Below are 19109 nucleotides of genomic sequence, written 5' to 3'. Positions count from 1 at the left end.
TCTTTATAAAAGTAAGACTTCGTTTGCGGATAAGCTAATTAATTAGAAGTGGATTATATGTCGACATATTCTGACTTTTTGAGAACGTTGAGGGTGATTTCGAATCTTTTTGTAGGCAGGAAGTTAATTTTCAATGTTAATTAATTTTGATTAATGGCACGGATAGTAGTAAAGGTTTTGTGCTGTTTGTTCGATATTATTATGTCTTTATAGGGAGGGGCGAGTATTACGAATTTTTTTATTTTGAATTGTTTCTCCTTTTTGCTTACGATTTCGTGTGGATAAATTTAATTAGGAATGGATGAGATCGATGCTGACCTCTTTTGAGTATATTTGAGATAATTTTCTAGGCAGGAAGGTAATTTTGTTCAGTGACGTTTGTTAAATAATTTGTTAGATAACAGTGGTAGTTATAAAGTTTTTATGCTGATTGGTTTCTTTGGTATTATTTTGAGATAATAGCTTTAATGACACTTTGTTTATTAAATTATAATCGCCTATGACTGTTTTTCTTTTTTTAAATACACTAATATTACTTAGATGAGCAAATTAATTAGAGATTATATCAATACTTTTAAATTGTGTTTAAGAATGGTGTTTAAGAATTATGTTGTGGAGATGATTAGGTAAATTTCAAATGTTTTAAGGGAAGTAATTGTGTAGCAATTTTAGTAAATTTCTTAGAGTATAGATAATAATAAATTGAATTTTTTATTTATTTATATGTTACTTTGTTTGATAAAGTAGATGATATTCGTAAAGTTAATCTTTTTGTATCTAATTTTTTTATTAATCTGTTGTTGTAAATTGTTATTTAATTAAGTCGAAGTTAATGAATCATCATACTACAAATTTTATTACTGATATATATTTAGATATATACTGATATATATTTAGAAATGTTACGCAAATGAGTATTTTCTAGTGTTTCTTTAAGTATAGGAATCATTTTATGAAGGTGAGAAGTAAATCTCGTAAATAGTTATATATAGCTTAATAACCAGTTATATAATTATATCTTTAAATAATTATTTATAGATATATATACACACATATATATTATCCAGTTTTAATTCCAGTTAAAATAAATTCTGATTCTGTCGATAAATTTTAATAATAAAAAAAATTATGCAAATTATAATTTTATTATTTTACGTCCAATTGTATTACATTCTCGTTATTCAATATTCATAATAATATTCATTATTCATAACAATTTCGCAGTATTCATAACAAAACGTACAATTTAAATATTTACACATTTACATCTCGCAATTGTAATTGCAATTTAATTATTGCACGTAACTTGTGCAATAATTTCCATCTAGTTAGTAAGTTTCTCGTTCTCTGGTATAATTGCATAATACACTGAACAATTCGAAAATTCGGTAACCAGCGAGAGTTATAATTTCACCACAGTTTGAATAATTTAATGCAGCAATAAGGTTTGTTGAAGTTTCGAGGAGTTGCAAGAGGCATCGCATTAATGTAAATTTTCTAAGCAATCGTTGTCTTAACAGATTTGCAAACTTTACACGTGTAAAGCTTGATTATATCGGCAACATTAAATAATTCGAATCAAAGATTCGCCTCACATAGAAAACGTATTTTTATATTATAAATTTTCCTTTCAATAATAACGCATTTTCTATTTAATGATTCACCCATGAAAGATGAACTTTTCGTTTATTGGACATTTCGTCGCTCTCGACACAATATTTTCGAAGGCCTAGGAAGGATTGAGCACGAAATACACGTATGTATATTAAAGCTTAAAAGCTTTTCCAAAGTGATTGCCACCGTTACATGGGCTATGTACATTCGCGAAATAAATACACGACGCTCAAATTCATTGTCTCATATAGATACATACAAAAATTCATCGAATTACTTCGTAAAGTAAAAAATTTTTTTAGCAATTCCATGATTCGCTTCGCTCGAATAACGCGATCGATGATGAAAATTTGTTATAACCGATCGATGCAATTCTGAAAAGAAGAGGAAACGAAGTTTAAAGAAAAAATAAAGGGTAGTAAAAAGAGAAAAGTGACTTAATGTCCCAAAGAGAAAAGTCGATTGTATTTAACAGAAAACAATGTTTCTGTATATTTCAAACGAAATATCGTACAATCTTTTATTTACAATAGTCCGTTAGTATCGCAGAACGAGTACGTTTTATATAATATATTATATACAAAGTATATATATATAGTATATATATATATATACTCAAGACTTACAATGGTACGCACGAAGCTGTGAACAATTTTTTCCTTCTTAGATGAGATCTAATATTCTCGAGTAAAGAACCGGGAAGCTTTCTCGAAGAGCGTTCTTCATTTTTTTATTTTTTATTTATTTATTTATTTATTTATTTATTTATTTATTTATTTATTATTCTTCGTACCGTATAGATCGTCAATTGAGAAAGATATTAATAGGTAAGATAGAAAGAGAGAGGAAAGAGAGGAGAGACGAAGTAGAAAATGATCGAGGAATCGCTATCGTCTAAATGTCGAAGTTTAAAGTCGTGAAAGGAGAAGGAAAGGAAAATAGTTGTTGAAAAATAGAAAGGGAAAATGGCTTAACTATAATGTATGTGCAGGTACATTAGAATTAATTAAATAACATGCGATAGAGCATATTATGCATAAGTATCGATAGAAATAGAGATTTTTACAATTAATCGCCGCTTTCTAATCTGTAACCGTCTATGCAATTTCCTTTTATCTTCCACATGGTTTCGCTATTGCTCGCAGATTATTCTTGATTATTAATTTAAATTACGAGTGGTCGATATTTTTTATTTTCATTATTATTATTATTTATTTTTTATAATATATATATATATATATATATATATATGTATATGTATAACTTTTAACCACGAATCGATTCGTTCTCTCAATTTTATATCACTTTTTAATGCAATATATTTCTCAATTTTTCCTAGAATTTCGTATTTAATCTATCTAATTTTATCGACGTCTTCTCCCGCGACCGATGATTTCTAATTACGATTTCCTTTTCAACTCGATGATCATTCGCGAGGTTCCTCTAATCGACTAATTGGCACTAAACCGATCTGATATGAGAGATATGGAAACGCTTTGAACGAGCTCCTCTTACTTGGATGGACTTTCCAATCGAAACAATTCTACGAATTTGTATTTGAATTTCCGAAACGATTGATCGAAGCACGATGAATTGTTTAATCGAATAGTATATAATCGAAATAGTCTAATAAACGATCGCTTCGACGATTTTATCGATTGAAGAGAGATGATAAATATTTAATGATGCCACTTAAAATTTTTCGTATTAATCGATCGTTGATAAACATGAATCACATTGAAAATCGAAGGGCTCAATGGAAAATTGGCACGAGTGACAAAATTTGTATATCGAGATGGATTATTGGATTATTGTTTTTCGAAGCTTTTACATTATCGTAGAATTTATATATGCATATATAGAATCAAAGGATTCTAAGCGTGAGCCATGTTCTAAAGGAAGATATATATCAGAATCAGTGTATTTTCGATGAAACTTAATTTTAATCCTAATAAAATTCTCCTTAACAATTTTATAATTTCACCAGGAAATGTTTATTCAAATTTTTACCCTCATTTTGGAAAAGAAACACGCTCGAATCATTTTTCCATTGAGCAGCTCGATTAATATCATTGTTTCTAATCTCGTTCGAAAAGATTTTTTTTTTTCAATTTCTTTCTCTTCGCTTTGGCCTTTCGCCAATCTTTTATCATCATTTCGTAAATCGAGCGCCTTTGAGCAAAAATTTCACGTGACGCGGATAAAGGACGCAAGAGAGAAGATCTCGTAAATATAGAACGGTGGAACGACGTTGAAATTTGAAAAGCGCGCCAACGATCCGCCGATCGATCGCCAGCCACGCGCAAAACGGAAATCGATTAGCAAGCTTCGAGTGGGGAATGAGTGCCGAAACGCAGGCTCCCGTTGGGATTCGCCTCTTCGAGACGAATCTCTCCAACACGTTGCCTAGAGTAAGGCCGAGTAAAGGATTCACAACCATTCTAGATGTACAGGCTCGCGATTTAGATTCCATAAACTTCGAAACAACGTATCTCCTGCCGCCAATTCCAATTTCGATTCGAATACTCGATTCGAGACTTCGTAATTTAATTATTCGTAAATTAATGTTATAAATTCTATTCATAATATTTATACACGTACATTAATAAGTAATTTAGAAATCTGACACAGTGGATCCTTGGAATTCGAACAAGAATATTAAGCTTCTAATTTAAGTTAGATTAAATTTATGGTAATAATGTAATTGTATAATAATAATAATAGATAAATAATTTCTCCAAAGAAACAAAGGATATATGAATGATAATGAATGAAGGATAATATGAATGATAATGAATTTTATAATGAAATTTTCGACTATTGTGTTACAGGAAAATTATTAATTAATTGATTTTTTTTTATTTATTTTGAACGTGGAATTTAAATTGAATTTATCTCTATTTCAAATGAGAGATTTTAATTCGAACAACTCTCGAATTTGGTCTCTTGGATTCGAATTTCGAAGGTCTACTGTAATTAATAATTCTAAACACATTAATTGTTGATCTTTAATTCTAATAATATCAAATTTGATGAATCATTCGCACAGAATATGGACATTACCTTAGAAATATTGAAAATTATAAAATTATAGTATAGATATCGTGAAATTATTGCATTTATCCTCTTTTCTTTTTTTATTTCTTATAAAAATTAACGATGTGCGTTAGAGATATTCGATTTCTAAGATTACGTTCATGTTTCGAAACGAAACGATTAATTTAAGGATTTGTATGAATCGAAATGGGAGGAATTATTGCTAATCAATATTCTCTGATAATTTACGCGAACGCTGTTGTCACACGTTGTTTCGCAGCTTGTGGAAACGCAGATCGCTCGTCCCTTTCGAAAAACCGAAACTGAAAAAACCGATATCTACAGCTATAAACTACGTATACGCACGTGCACGCGTGCATTTATTATGCAAATATCCTTCGTACGTTCCTAACTAGAACCACGACGCGACTCGCGTCCGCGTAAAAAATTTGTAACAATCGTAATCGTATCGATCATTAATATTCACAGACTTAACACCTTACGGGCTAAACTTAAATCTATGAGTTTTATTTCATTTTTTTTTTTTTATCTCTTTGGTGCGAAGACATATCCTGGAGGCCGTCGCGTCATCGCCTTCATCATTCCTTGCGTTTCATTCACCAACCACTTCGAAATTATTAATTATTTAACTATTCCCCTCCCCTCCTGTTGCAAAAATAGCAATGATCTAAACAATAATCTTCGCCTTTATCGCGAAAAATAGCAGTATATTCTCCTCTTAACCTTAAATAATTTTGCAACATGTGAAAGCACTATGATCCACGATTTTTTTTTTTACTTTATTTTTTTTATTTTTTTTTTTTTTCCTTTTTATTTTGATATATTTTTCACCGTCGAAAAAATATCCTCTCTCCTTCTCCCCTTATCTTCGATCTCCGACACGAATAATAACATCATCGATTTTCGAACATTCGAAGTAGAAATAGAAACGCTGAAATGGTATGTACTGGCACGTACATTCGCGTGACACGAGCCTGCACAGGATTTTGATTTCTTTTCTTACTTTCGTTCGAAACGCTCGACGAATCGATTGTTCTTCTCCGACGAACGTTAACAAAACGTAGATGTTTCTCGATCATTTCGATCGTGAACTCGGATACGCGCAGATCTGGGTAAAATGATATTTTATGTAATTTAATTAACACTTTCGAACGATGCAATTTCATCGAATTATCGTAAAGCAACATTGTATCGCGGGATACAAATTAATCCGGACAACGTGCTTCTTTTTAAACACATTTCGTTTCCAATATTCTTCTTTATTTTTTCGCTTTTTTCGTTTTTTATTTTATTTCTATTTTTTTTTTTTTTTCTCTCTCTTTTTTTTTTTTTTTACATAGTTTCAAACGTCATCTTACCCGAGTCTGGATAAACATGACTTAAAAATACAGTACATCATTTATCCTATTACGAACGAATGTTGCTTTTCCTCTTTTTCTTAAACGTGCCACTTGGATATTTGTTCCTTAAAGTTATCACGTTTAAAGTTATCACGTTGTAGGAAGGCGCACCTTGTTACAATTTCTCGTTCGGAATACTGGTAGATGATCGAGACTGAGCTTTGTTCTCACCGATGTCGAACAAACCTACCTTGCCTTGTAAATTCACGAGAGCCCGTTTATTATTGCGGTATAAAAATTTTGTAAAGCGATTACGCGTCTCGACATCGAAACAAAAAAAAAAAAACATCACATTTTCTATACAATTGCAGGGATTAATCATTTTTTTTTTTCTCGGAATAACTCGGTGTAAAAATATCGCAGACATTCTCGGTTTAATTCGATCGCTTTGGAAAATATTTTCGATGTACGATCCCGTTCGATTTAAAATTTCAAAATTCGTATTGCGATTTATCGCGGGACAAGTCTTTAGAAAAAGGAATTATTTTTATATAATATCTCGTATAATAAACGTATAATATTATGTATAATATTAATTTTGATTTATTGCAAAATTGTGAGAGGGATATCGTTAAAGATGAAATAGCCGAAGAAAAAATTTTTAACGATGTTAATATCAATTAAAATTCAATTCTTTGCTTGGTCAAAGATCAAATTTCTTTAGATGCTTATCAAAATTTAAAGTTAAATTAAACTCAATATTGATTTATACTTGTTTCTTTAATAATTCATATTTTGCAAGCATTAAATCGTGCGTGAATATGTATAATTCGTTAAAAATATTTAGTTGGAATTTTTAAATGATCTTTTTCTTCCTCTTTTTTGAATCGGCCATATCATATGCAGCAATTTAATAATTCATTTACTACGGACCGTCAAAAAATGGTCCATATCCAAATGGGAAATATACAAAGGAGCAAAATTATTTATACCAATTCTCCTTTAACGAATGCAATTATGCTCAAAGTGCAATGTATCGCAATTAAGATCAATCAATAAACAGTAGAAATCGGAAACGTAAATGCATTTATCTTCGTTGCTGGAAGTTTCCCTAACGCTTCTATTGCTTTCGAACGATTAATTTTAGAACGTAAATAACGGGGATTATTTTTCAGTAATTCCTTCGGCGTCACTCCCTCGCTGGGGGGTGAGCCCTTGGCAGCAGTCAGTATTCCTCCTCATCCTCCTCGAACTCGTCCTCTCCCAGAATACTGTACGAATGCAACAGAAAACTTGTAATAGAAAATACAGCAGGGCCTCTTTGTCGAATTGTGGTTACTGGAACATTGCTTCGAGGAAAATTAAATTAATTCCTTTGTTATTAACAAACAAATTTTTCCACGATATTATCATTAATCTTTTCTAAAATTTTAATTTGAATCATATTTTTATTTTTACAAAATAATATTGCACGTTTTATATCCGATTAATGATTAAACGTATCGTTTGTCGTGAAATTTACATAAGATTTTTGATATCACGATGTATTGGACAAACAGTTGTAATTCAGTTGCTCGGCAAAAATGGAAGTCAAAGACATTCCAAATTTTAAATTCGACGAATTATGATGAAATTCCTCGAAGCAATTCTAAAACGTAGATGAGGTATAGGTTCTTCTAGCCACACTGGGCACTGCATACATACACGTTACTTACTCTTCCTTCCTTGCGTACTTGTCAATCAAGTTGCGACCTGGTCCTCCGCAAGTCTTGCCCATCGGTGGACAATACCAATAGCATAACACACCGAGGGACACTCCGAAAAGAACTGTAGGCACTACCAAGGCTAGCACTAGATGCCTCAGATTTTCATCCCAAGAGTATCTAAGAATTAAAAAAGAAACGGATCAATAAAAATATATATATATATAAAATATAAAACAAATTTTTCAATCGTAGTACAAGTTATAATTTTATAGATAAAAAAATGAGAAGATGCAAATCTATTGAAAAATTACGATAGCAACTGCATTAACCGATCGATTTAACCGCGGAAATGGCACGCGTTCGTGCTTGCCAAGTTGGTCACGAATGGAACAGCCTTGGTAATTATACCTTGCAACGACAGTCTCTGGATGCGTTCTGCTGTAATAACAAGGGAATATTTTCCCCATGTTCGAGTATCCATACTTCTTGGCGAAGTCGGAACAGTTCACCCTGGGCGGGTAACCGCAACCCTCCGTGTTCACGAAAAATTTCGTGTCTGAAACGTCCCACTGTATGGTGCTCAACGGTTTCGCTATGAATTCCTCGAACGACAGCCTCGTGTAGTTCACCCTGATCTGATGGCAACGAAGCGCTGCGCTTGTACAACCTATAATCACACAGAACGATCTCATCCCGCTCGTTCAAATGTGCAAATTCAAATCGTGGAACTTGACCTGTACCTTCTCTACAGCTTGCCCAGGAGCAATTCTTCAATCCCTCGGCGTAAACGTGGTCGGTGACGACGCAGGCAACAGCGTGTGGAGAAAAGTCGGCCAGGATCGTGGTCACTGCCGGCTCCACGACGAACGGGATCAGAAAAAGGAAGGCGAAGACCGCGAGTATGGCCGTGGTACCCAGGCAGAGGGAGGTGTAGAATTTAGCTTTCTCCACCAAAGTCACCACCTCCACCACAGGCAGCACCCCGCCTATGGTGCTGGACTTGGTGTCCTCTTCCTGGGCGCCCATGATCACCGTCGACTCGTCGGAATCAATGATTGCTCTATTGTAGGGGGCCGCTTGGACCCGCTCTTCCCTCAAACTTGAAAACTTCTTCTTTCCGCCTCCGAAGACGACGATTATTATGGATATTGATCGATCTTCCACGGAAATTTTATCTTTCCACGGATTCACGCTTCCCTTTTTTTTTTTTTTTTTGTTTGGTAGCTTGGAATTCGAATTCAGCGAATTCAGGTCAGGCTCTTTTTTCTTTTTTTCTCTCCGTTGTAAGTAAATAGATGGTCGACGATAAGATTCGATCGATTGATTTTGTTTAATTAATTATACTGCAAGCGTGTGCGGTTCGAATACTTTCAAAACATGCGCTCTCAAGCGACGAGATATATATCAAAGAGATCTGTCTAGGCTAGTATGCCAGTGGTGCAGTGGTGGTGGTGGTGGTGGTGGTGGTAGTGGTTGGGATCGATCATTTACCAGCAAGGCACGTCCTTCGATTCGCAAAGTGGTTTTTTTTTTTTTTTGTGTAGTGTTTGTGGTGTGATTACAATAAGAGTTGCTTAGCCTCGATACAAAGAGCTATATGTAATAAGTGGTTCTTATCTACTGTCACGGCGAATCAATCAGAAGGGGGACACTTAAAAGCTACCGACGAATGTTGTGTCACGTGTAAAAGACGCCGAATTGTTTCTCTTGTTCCTTTCTTTTTCTTTTTTTCTTCTTTTTTAATTCCGTTTTCCGTCGTATTCCGAAAAATGATTGGTCGATCGTCCAAATTCAGGATCCTTTTTCTTCTTGTCAGCAGAAGAGAGACAGGCGAGAGCTGCGTCGTACGAACTTTTCGAAGCGATTCATCCGCGCACGCTCTGTTTGTTGTCCAGGCGACGCGGATATTTTGAGAAAAAAGCACGTGCGCTCTCGAAAGTTTGTTTTTTACCTTCTTTTTTTTTTCTGTGCAGGCAGTGCGAGTAGAAAAAATCTTGTTGCTTTCTTTTTTTCTTTTTTTTTTTCCTTTTTTTTTCTTTTTCTGGTACTTGTTCTTGACCGCTTGCTCTCTCTCTTTCTTCTTCTCCTTTTCTTTCTTTTTTTTTTTCTTTTTTACTTGATTTTTTTGTTCAAAGATAGTTTCGCGCTTTTTGCAAAAGTATTGGAATGTTTTGTAGTTTTTGTATTTTTTTGCAAGATGAGAATTTTAACCACGCGTTCCCCCCCTCCCCACACCTTAATAATGCCCGCGCAGGGAGAATATCGACTGACGAGCCGGACTCTCCTCCAGGAGGGGAATGCCTGTGAACAGAGAGAAAATTTTCAACAAAAATTGTGAACAAAAATTCCGTTGATTTCGAATAAAATTATATTCATTTTTATGCACGAGCCTTTGCAACGTTTTTATCACGTTTTTAACTCTACTTTAATAATTGTGTAACGATAGTGCAGCAAATTTCGTGCATTCGTATAATCATCGATCCTCTTTATTCTCTTTCAATGTGTCTATTCAAACATAACTCAAACATAACAAATACAAGCCGTCTTGTGCACGTGTATACGAGGACACCCCTATTATTATCAACCCTATTTGTCCCGTTTAACTCGTTACGTATCCTTACGTGACGGATCTCAGAGCGCCATAGCGGAGTTTCCTCCGCCAGCATCCCCCAGGTTACCCGAAGCGCTCTTCTCCATGGACGAGAGTGCTCCAACTGTGCCCTTGAATCTCATCTTGGCGTCGTCCCCAACGACCACCGTCTTCTGGCAAAAGATCAACGTCAGGCAACTGACCACGAACAATATGCTGGGCAACAGCAACGCGATCAGGAACTCCTTGTACGTGTTCTCCAGATTGAAACGGGAAACAACGATCCCCGTGTTACTCTCGGCGTAATAGCAAGGGAATCTAGCTCGCGCGTTATGATCCGACCCGTCCTTCCCATACTCGTGAAGGAACTCCTTGCACTCCTCCCTCAAAGTGTTGACGCAACCCTCGAGATTGATCAACAGACGGCTCTCGTTCGCGATGATGAGATCCTGTTCAGGGGGCGCGACCATCCTTGTCTCGTCCAACGGTTTCGTGGCGAATATGTTGAGATAGGAGAGGTAGGTGAAGTTGGTGAGGTCGGTGAGCAGATCCTTCTCCAACACGGAGCCGTTGATGCAATCGACAGCCTCGACACCGAGGGTCGAGTTGAATATCCCGTAACACGAAGCCATCATCACGTCCCCACGATCCTCGTGCCATATTTCCCGATTCGTCTGCACGTCTATAGCTCTCTCGCACTGGCTCAGATAAACCTTGTCGCCTGTCATCAGGATCATGTTCTTGTTCCTTGTCGGTATGTCGACGCATCTACGGTCGCAGTTGTACGGCGTCCTGATACGCTCGCACGTCCCACGGTTACAATTGAACAGGCCGTCTATGTCTATGCAGGTTATCTTGCCGCGTCTACCCGAGCACTTCATCGGTGGGTCGGTGTCGTGGAATATGCACTCGAACGCGTCCGTTATGTTGATGCACACCCCCGACGAGCAATTGAACGTGCCTGTCAGATTGCGACACTCGTCCGCTATGCATTTCGATTTCTTCGCGTTCTCCTGATCGATCCCGTAACAAGTCTTGTTCGTCGTGTTTGTGCAGTTTGCCAACAATATCGTGGAACCGTTTCTACGAAGGTTCACGTGGATCTGGACGCACGGGCCGGACGTTTTCGACAGGCACCACTCCCCGCAGCTACCCCATTCACAGTTGTCCGCGTTCACAGCGCGTATCGTCGTGCACATCACTGGCACCTCGCTTATACCCGATTGAAACGCCCTTGTGCTCGGCATGTAGATGGCCACCGTTAGGTAGACCAGGGCGACGGAGGAGAGGACCGCCGTCATCTGGCAGATGCAAATCGTCCCGCATATCCGGCCGTCCTGCGGCGGGATCACCAAGTTCTCCACTGGCACTTGCTTAGGCATCTCTTCGATTCGATCACCAACGGATGTCGAGGGAACGATCGATCTGTAATATCCTGCTAAGGTTTACATCGTTACTCGGTTCGTTCGGTTACTCTTCCGAAAGCTCTCTCTCTCTCTTTCTTTCTTTCTTTCTTTCTCTCTTAGACTTGGAAGAGATCGAAGCTAAGAGGTGTGCACTGTCGAGAGGTGTGCATCGACGTTCTATCGATACATAGAAGGGTTTTTTATAGAAGGTTTGGTAGACGATCGTACGTACCGCCGACGATCCCTTCCATGGAAGCAAGTGGTTCGAATCGGTTAATCAACAGTCCTCCATTGTAACGTTTGTTTGTCCCGTGCTCCAGCTGTCGGTCGATCGATCTCTGCCTACTCCCTTGTTTGTTTTATGGTTACAACACTGGCTTGTGGTCCCTTGGCTTGGCGAAAGAACGGATGGAGCTTCCACCGATTTCAAGAAGGATGTTAAGAGAAGGGGCTTAAGGTCAGGCTAACCTCCGCATCTCGAGGATATTCGCGTCAGATGTTTCTCGCGAACCCGTGGCACCGATGATGCTCTTTTTGCTCGGCAGGAGACGAGGCTGGCCGCGCGCGTGTTCTGCTTTCGTGTTCGCTTTACGCCTCGTGTAAGGTGCGCGGCTCGAAAGCTCGAAGCGGCGCGCATCGATCGATGCCTCGCGTCTGCGCCACTTCGAACTGCAACGACGCCGTGTACTGCCGCATTTGACGTCATCGATGTACCCTCGTGCCATCGGGGGGGAATCTCTGGTAAAGGATAATCGTCCAGAGATGGCGGGATCCGGTGGATCTGCCGTCGTAATTGAATCGTTTCTTCCGTTTGATGGAAAATTTTGATGGACAAGTTTTCTTCTTCTTCTTGTTATTCGTGTTCTCTCGTTGACGAGGAACGAATGACCATTTAATAATCGAGGCAATTGAATTTTAGATGTCTGTGGATGTCTTTGTAATAATAGACGATTAATCACTATAGATTCATATTATGGATTTATCTTTCACGATTTTCCTTCGAGGATTAAAATAATCAATTTGCAACTTTTCTTTTTTCTTTTACTGATAATTCGTGACTCGTAAGTTTTCCTCATTAAATCAAATATTATTTTAATTGTGCAGCAAAGTATGGCAGTGTAAGAACGTTGTGCACGCAAATACAATATATATATATATATATCAGATGAAACTGGGTCGAAGATACATCGTTGAGAATAGATGCATTATTGATTACAATTATTCCTTTAAATCAGAAATTTCAATCTGTTGAATATTCATTTTAAATTTTATGGTTTTGACGAAACAAAGTTTTCATCGAAGATTAAAATCAAGAAGGAACCTCGATCCCTCGTATTATTTCTGCGTCATAAAATTTTACATCAAGCGTCTATTGCAATATCCAGTTTCAAACGTTTTATGGAAAATCATATTGTTATCGTGTATTTCATTTCTTAGAATGCAAATTGTCATGCAATATACTCATTTTAATAATCTATCTTTCGTGATATCGATACGACGAAGCGTTAACGCGAAAGAACAATTCGGAATTTTTATTTTGCGCTTTTAAATTAAAAAAAAAAAAAATTAATAAATATGAATCGCGAGAGTAAAGCGCAATTAATTAAGGAAAATAATTTTTCCCTTCACGACGCGCAATCAGGTCAGTTTTTCCTTCGAGATTATCGGTGGTGCGCGATACTAACCATCGCAACTGTGACACACTTTTCCTCGCCATAGGGGCTTTCAAGGCAGGTGACACAGTTTGAAGAGCGGGGAACAGAAGTAGAGAAGACAAAAAGCACGAAGTTCAAAGCATAATTAATCGCTTCGAATATAATTATAGAAATCTTTTATCCCTTCAATTTTTTATATCCCCTTTTAATTCCTCTAACAATATTTCTCAACCCGACCACTTTCAATTCGAAAATTCAAGAAACAATTTCTACAGACCTGACTCGTTATCACGACAAATTTTTCTTCGCTTAATTTTCGTAATATATCAGCCGTGCGAACGCAGAAACTCGACAATTGCCGCAATTACACCACTCTCGAGTCCACGATCGTGGTACTCTGGCTCGACTCGAAAAAAAGAATTTTCGAAAACCCTATTTCGTGGCCCTATATCGCAACGAGAACGAGAGGAAAAGGGGCGAGGAGTTGAGACGCGGCCCTTCTTTTTTTTTTTTTTCTTCCTTCCAACGCGGAAATTGCCAGCCAGAGATCGCGATAATACATTCGTTCCCGCGAAACTGCTTAATTATCAGCCCACGTTTTTCCATAACATGTACGCTCCAGTTTTTTAATTCCCGCCAAGTCGATGCCACCGATGAGGTTGTGACACAGTTTCCTCGTCGTGGCTAGGACCTTCGTTGGCGGGCTGACACAGTTCCAGGCGAAGGTAACGGAGAGAAGGAGAGAGGGAGGGGAGTCTGGAAGGGGTGAAAAAAAGAAGAAGAAGGAAGAGGGAGGATGAAGTAGAAGGCACGACGCGTTAGCACGTAATGTAGTTTATCGAGCGTTACCCGCAGACGGTGTGGCACCTGCTTTGCCTTCTTCCTCGAGATCTTGGTCACACGCGTCTATTGCCTGCAATTCCATTATCGAGGAGTACTTAAAAAATATTTTCTCTCTCTATTTCTTCCTGGATCCTTTAGAAAATGTTTAAAATTCTCGTTAAAAATTTTTTGAACGCTTCATGGTAATTTATATTCATTTAATTGAATTTGTCGAGTTGAAGTTATCTTGGAATATTTTATAATATCGTTAGATAAAATGATTGAACAGATCTTGGCCAAAAAATTAGTGATTTTCAATATTTGTATTTGATAATTTTTATTAACTATTATTTTACATTAACTTATCCATTATTTATTATGCACACTTTTTATTTGTAATTGATTTTATCAAATATCAAAAAATTGTATCTTTATATAAGTTAATTGGTGAATATGTGAGATATATGAACAATTAATAAAATTCGTGATTAAATTTTATCCAAGCACGAGAAATATTAAAAATTGTTAGCGATTCTAATTTTGACTGAGCAATTGATCATAATACAATTCCCGTATATTTAAAAATCCTCTATCATCCCTTGTCGCGTGTAAATGAAAACTCCCACTTCGAAACGTTAAATTTATTATTCCAAACTTGCTTTGTTTCCTCCCAATCGTGTTTCCAGTTAAACGAGAAGGCCACTTCTCCCTCTTCTCCCCTCCCTCCATTGCTTTTCTCCGTTTCCTGCATCCTCTTTGTCGCGTCGCGGCGCTCGTTAAACGAAACACGACACTTTCGTACCCTCTCCGCTCCGCATAAATATTTCGGGCCAATTCTACGCCGTTCCCTCCGATTTCCCAGACTCGAGAAGCGTACACGTACACGCGAAGGAAAATACACTCGGCTGCTCGGCTTTTCTTTTTTTCTCTCTCTCTCTCTTTTTTTTCTCTCTGCCGCGCGGCAATTTTCTTCGGGAAAGGCGAGAGCAGCGTTTACTTGGCGGCGGTGCGAGGTTTCGTTTGAAATCGTGGAACGCTTCGAGGGGAGAAATTTCTATCGCCGCCTTAAAAATGATTATCGCTCCGTCCAAAGTTCTCGATGCTATTGTTACTTATTGAACAGCTGACGACTCGAGGAGGATCCCCCTTGCGTGGGAAATCATGTATCGATTATCACGAATCGATAACGTAACGCGGTAGTAGAAACTTTTGTTAGGAGCGTGTGTAATTTTTATGATTGTAGAGCGCGCGGAAGGGGGAGGAGGAGGAGGGGTGATTGAATGAGTTTTAAGCGTATGGAAGTGGGACGAGAAAGTGGAATGAAAGTATAATAACAGTACTTTCTTTCGATTAGTACGATAATAAACTAGGAAAAATTTTAATGCGTAATTTAAATGTAAAATTGAAATTAAAATTTCGTTTTATTTCGTCTTGTGAACTTTTTCTTTTTCAAAAGGTTCCTTTAATTATGTTCGAAATTAATCCTTTGCCTTACAGAAGGAGAAATGTCATAGAAATTTCGAGAGTTAGTTTATCGTATTTATTAAGAGAATTAGAATTCATTATTTTCTTTTCACGCGACTCGAATAAAAATAGATTCTAAAAATGGGAGAATATTAATATTCGGATAATTTTAAAATAAAATTTTAAGAAAATAATAAAAGAAGGAAAACAGAAGGTAAAGAAGCAAGGTTTAAATACTATTTTATAGCAAAACGAAAAGAAAAAAGAAAACAGATAATCAAGAACACGAAGAGCACTTGTACTACTTCAATCACATGTGATCTCATCGATCTAATCCAATCAACTTCTGTCTTCTACACGTTACACAACATATACAAGCTCGAAAACGAGAAATTACAATTTCAACTACGAACTATCCTTCTCCATCAATTTTAATATTACTTTTATCCTCTATTGAAATTCACGCCGTATTTTACCTATAAATTCAATACCCATAAAATACACCTAATATATATAATCCACCGAAATTAGAAACGAGTTTTATAAACGTGAATGCACGGCAGTTTATCACCACGTGCTACGTCCAAGAATAACCCGAGCCGATCGATCGGTTAACGATCGTCTACTCTAGTTTCGCACTAAATCAGCTGCACGTCGTTACAACGAAATTGCACCTTTACTATTACTATACCCCACAATACACCATAATAAACAAAACCACCGAAAGAACGCCTCAGATCTCCGGGCAAAAATGAATCGAAATATCAACGCGAAAGAGAAATATCGTCGCTCCTTCGCGTCGCAACGATCAAACGCGAGCCGCGCGCTTTTCCGTCCCTCAGATCTCAAGTCGAAGTCGAATCACCGACGAATCGTCACGATGCGTAAATATCACTCAGGCTGTTATCAACAACCACCTGTCAAACGTTCCGCGTTGTTTACAGCCTGCCTTCGAAGAGGCAGAGTCGCAGGCACGATCGGTCGAGCACGCACGATTCTCGCCGCAGTGCCGCTAATCCGCACGGAACACCATCGACGCGGGAAATCGGGGTGAAAAGCGTTTCCACGGGCGTGCACTCGTCAACTGATCGGTTACTTACGTGAAACGGCGATGAATCAGCGAGTGGAAGAAGCCCCTGGAAAATCCGCTTTCCGCAATCTCTCCCTGCTCTTCCTGAGGGAAACAAATATGGCGGTGCGCTACCACTGGAGCTGCGATGGCTCCACCTCGTTGTTGCCGTATCGTACCAGAAAATCAATACTCCTGTTGCCCACCAATACCGAGGCTTCTTCCTCGAAACTCGCTCACATCCACTGGCAACGATATCTTCCGAGGAACTATAGGACTGTACAGGGAATATAGTGGATAGAGGGATTCCCTCTCTCTCGCTTTATCTCCATCGTTTCTCTTTCTCTCTATCTCGATCGTTCGCCCATCCTCGTAACACTCGATGGGTTTATACTCTTCTGTCCCTGTCGTTGCCACTCGTCCTTCATTCAACGGTGGGAAAAAGTGGCCTGAATGGGAATCGGAAAATCAGATTTCCTGATCCCGTTAACCGGGCTCGACGAGTGCTATCGTTCCTATTGTCGCCTCGGTTTACCACTGTTTCTGCTTTTGCTTCTTTTTCTCTCTTTCTCTCTCTTTTTCAACTCTCTCGTTGTTCGTGATCGATAGCCAGGGGCGAAATGCTTTTCTTTCATTGGGTTCTTGTTCTGTCGGGGGAGGCAGGATAGAAGGATCGAAGCGACGAAGGGCGCGATGATCGATCGATCGATCTTCCTCGTTTTTCAATCCCTTTGATTTCGAATGGAATGAAACGAAACAATGGAATCGAGAGGACTGATTAAAGTTTCTGCAACAATGGTGGAAGTTAGCCTGCATTCTCCTCTTGTCAGGGTAGTTTTAACGGTTGTGGCTAGGGGAGAGGAGGGGGTGATATCGATCCGACAGTCGATGTTGGAATTCGATTCTGCGGCATTTTTTTTTTCCCCCCCTCATTTTTAATTCGCGCGATGATGTGGCCGGGAGTGGGGATAATTAGACGGAGAATAATGAAAATTACTTGGGATACGATTGGTTCTTTTTTCTTTTTTTAATTAATTAATCTTCGATATCGGTTTAATTAGCCGCGAGTTTCAAATTCGAAGGATTTTTTGTTGAGCAGCTCTTTTTTATTAGCCGTTTGATAAAATTAATTACAGGGCTGTTTCGTCATGATTGAAATTCACACGGAAATGTTGGAAATATTTAAATGTCTATGTTCGATAGAGAATCTCTCTTTTCCTTTAATTTTTAAAAAATTCTCTAATAATCCTTTATTGATTAAAGATCACGGTGAGAATGATGAAATGTGATTCAATTTTATTTTGGTAAATACTCGTTTATTTTCGAATAAAAGTAATTTTGTATGAAGTTTCATCGCAATTGGAATCGTGTTTCTCGAGTTGGAAATAATTATAAATAATATTACGAATAAAAAATGTTCGTCCATTCTCGTATCAATGAGACACGCGCCTTTTCATTCATTCATTCATAAATTGACGACAAGAAAATGTGAATAAGAAACAATTATATTCCTTCCATAAATTTTACTTTCCTTCGTATCGAGAAATTTAGAATGTAAACAAAATATAAATTGGAAACCTCGTAGAAATATATATAAATATATCTCCAATAGTGTAATCAATATTCGTAGTATTCAACCATCGGGTTATACAAAATATTTATGTATATATCCGCCTATCGAGAGAGTTCGTCTCGTGCTTTCATTACCATTCCATCGGTGGAAGTGGAAGAAACCAGACAGAAATATTCTCAGAAAATTGTTTCCGCGAGTGGAAACATTCGCCTTTCAATTTTTACACTGTTTTGTAGACATTTTCAATATCTCATCTCATTCGTTTCTTTCTGCGACGAAGGAGGAAAATAATTTATTTCCAATAATTTATTTGCGTCCAAGCCCAAACAAACTATCATGACTTCGTTTCATTTTGTGCAAGGTAATAAATCTTGTGTAATAAAGTGTCTTACGTATGAAAATGGGAATCCAATTTATACGTATGTTTTTGTTATGTAAAGTTTGAGTTTAGGTTAGATTAGAAATTAAGTTAGGTTAGATAATGAATGAAAGGAATATTTCGAAGATTAAATGCTGAGATTATGTTCGCTTAACTTAATCGTAACTTCGTTTATTCTGAAACTGATGCAAATATTTGATCAAAACTTGCTTGGAGAGAAATATGGAAATACAAAACACAATGATTGAAAAGTATCGATCGATCAAACGATGCAATTGCGATGGAATAGATCCATCAAAGATCCATCACGGAAGAAATATTCTCCTGTGTAAATCTAAGTGAAATATAATAAAGAAAATTGGTTTTATAATTTCCTACAGTTTTTTTTTTCTTTTTCTAGAAGTACTATTTACGAATAAAAGTATCGAGAGAAG

The 19109-nt window shown here is 37.4% G+C and overlaps 2 protein-coding genes across 4 annotated transcripts in view; one reads left to right on the top strand and one right to left on the bottom strand.

The window, feature by feature from the left end:
* The window catches only part of LOC122720764 (cilia- and flagella-associated protein 298), an 87763-nt gene that overhangs the window by 26427 nt on the left and 42227 nt on the right, over positions 1 to 19109 (top strand). The window lies entirely within an intron of this gene.
* LOC122720763 (protein tipE-like) lies at positions 7081 to 16838 on the bottom strand. 3 transcript variants are annotated; one of them, XM_043947716.1, is made up of 5 exons: positions 16755 to 16838; positions 8458 to 10018; positions 8126 to 8384; positions 7727 to 7894; positions 7081 to 7282 (listed from the first exon to the last, which is right to left on the bottom strand). In XM_043947716.1, exons 2-5 carry the CDS (start codon positions 8741 to 8743, stop codon positions 7237 to 7239), a joined length of 759 nt encoding a protein of 252 aa, XP_043803651.1. In that variant the 5' UTR covers positions 8744 to 10018; positions 16755 to 16838; the 3' UTR covers positions 7081 to 7236. The 3 variants fall into 3 exon arrangements, with proteins under 3 accessions (XP_043803651.1, XP_043803650.1, XP_043803649.1); XM_043947715.1 differs by lacking the exon at positions 16755 to 16838 and adding an exon at positions 16572 to 16704; XM_043947714.1 differs by lacking the exons at positions 7081 to 7282; positions 7727 to 7894; positions 8126 to 8384; positions 16755 to 16838 and adding an exon at positions 10339 to 12266 and having other exon boundaries at positions 9478 to 10018.

The sequence above is a fragment of the Apis laboriosa genome, unplaced genomic scaffold (genome assembly GCF_014066325.1).
Source record: "Apis laboriosa isolate Shangri-la unplaced genomic scaffold, ASM1406632v1 scaffold1321_cov151, whole genome shotgun sequence".
In the NCBI taxonomy this organism is placed as follows: domain Eukaryota; kingdom Metazoa; phylum Arthropoda; class Insecta; order Hymenoptera; family Apidae; genus Apis; species Apis laboriosa.
The sequence above is the reverse complement of the archived record's forward strand: the minus strand, read 5'-3'. Positions and strand labels throughout refer to the sequence as shown.

Bases quoted from the DNA above. Each gene is read 5' to 3' on its own strand.
- LOC122720763 (XM_043947714.1), bottom strand. From the start codon at position 11,689: ATGCCTAAGCAAGTGCCAGTGGAGAACTTGGTGATCCCGCCGCAGGAC.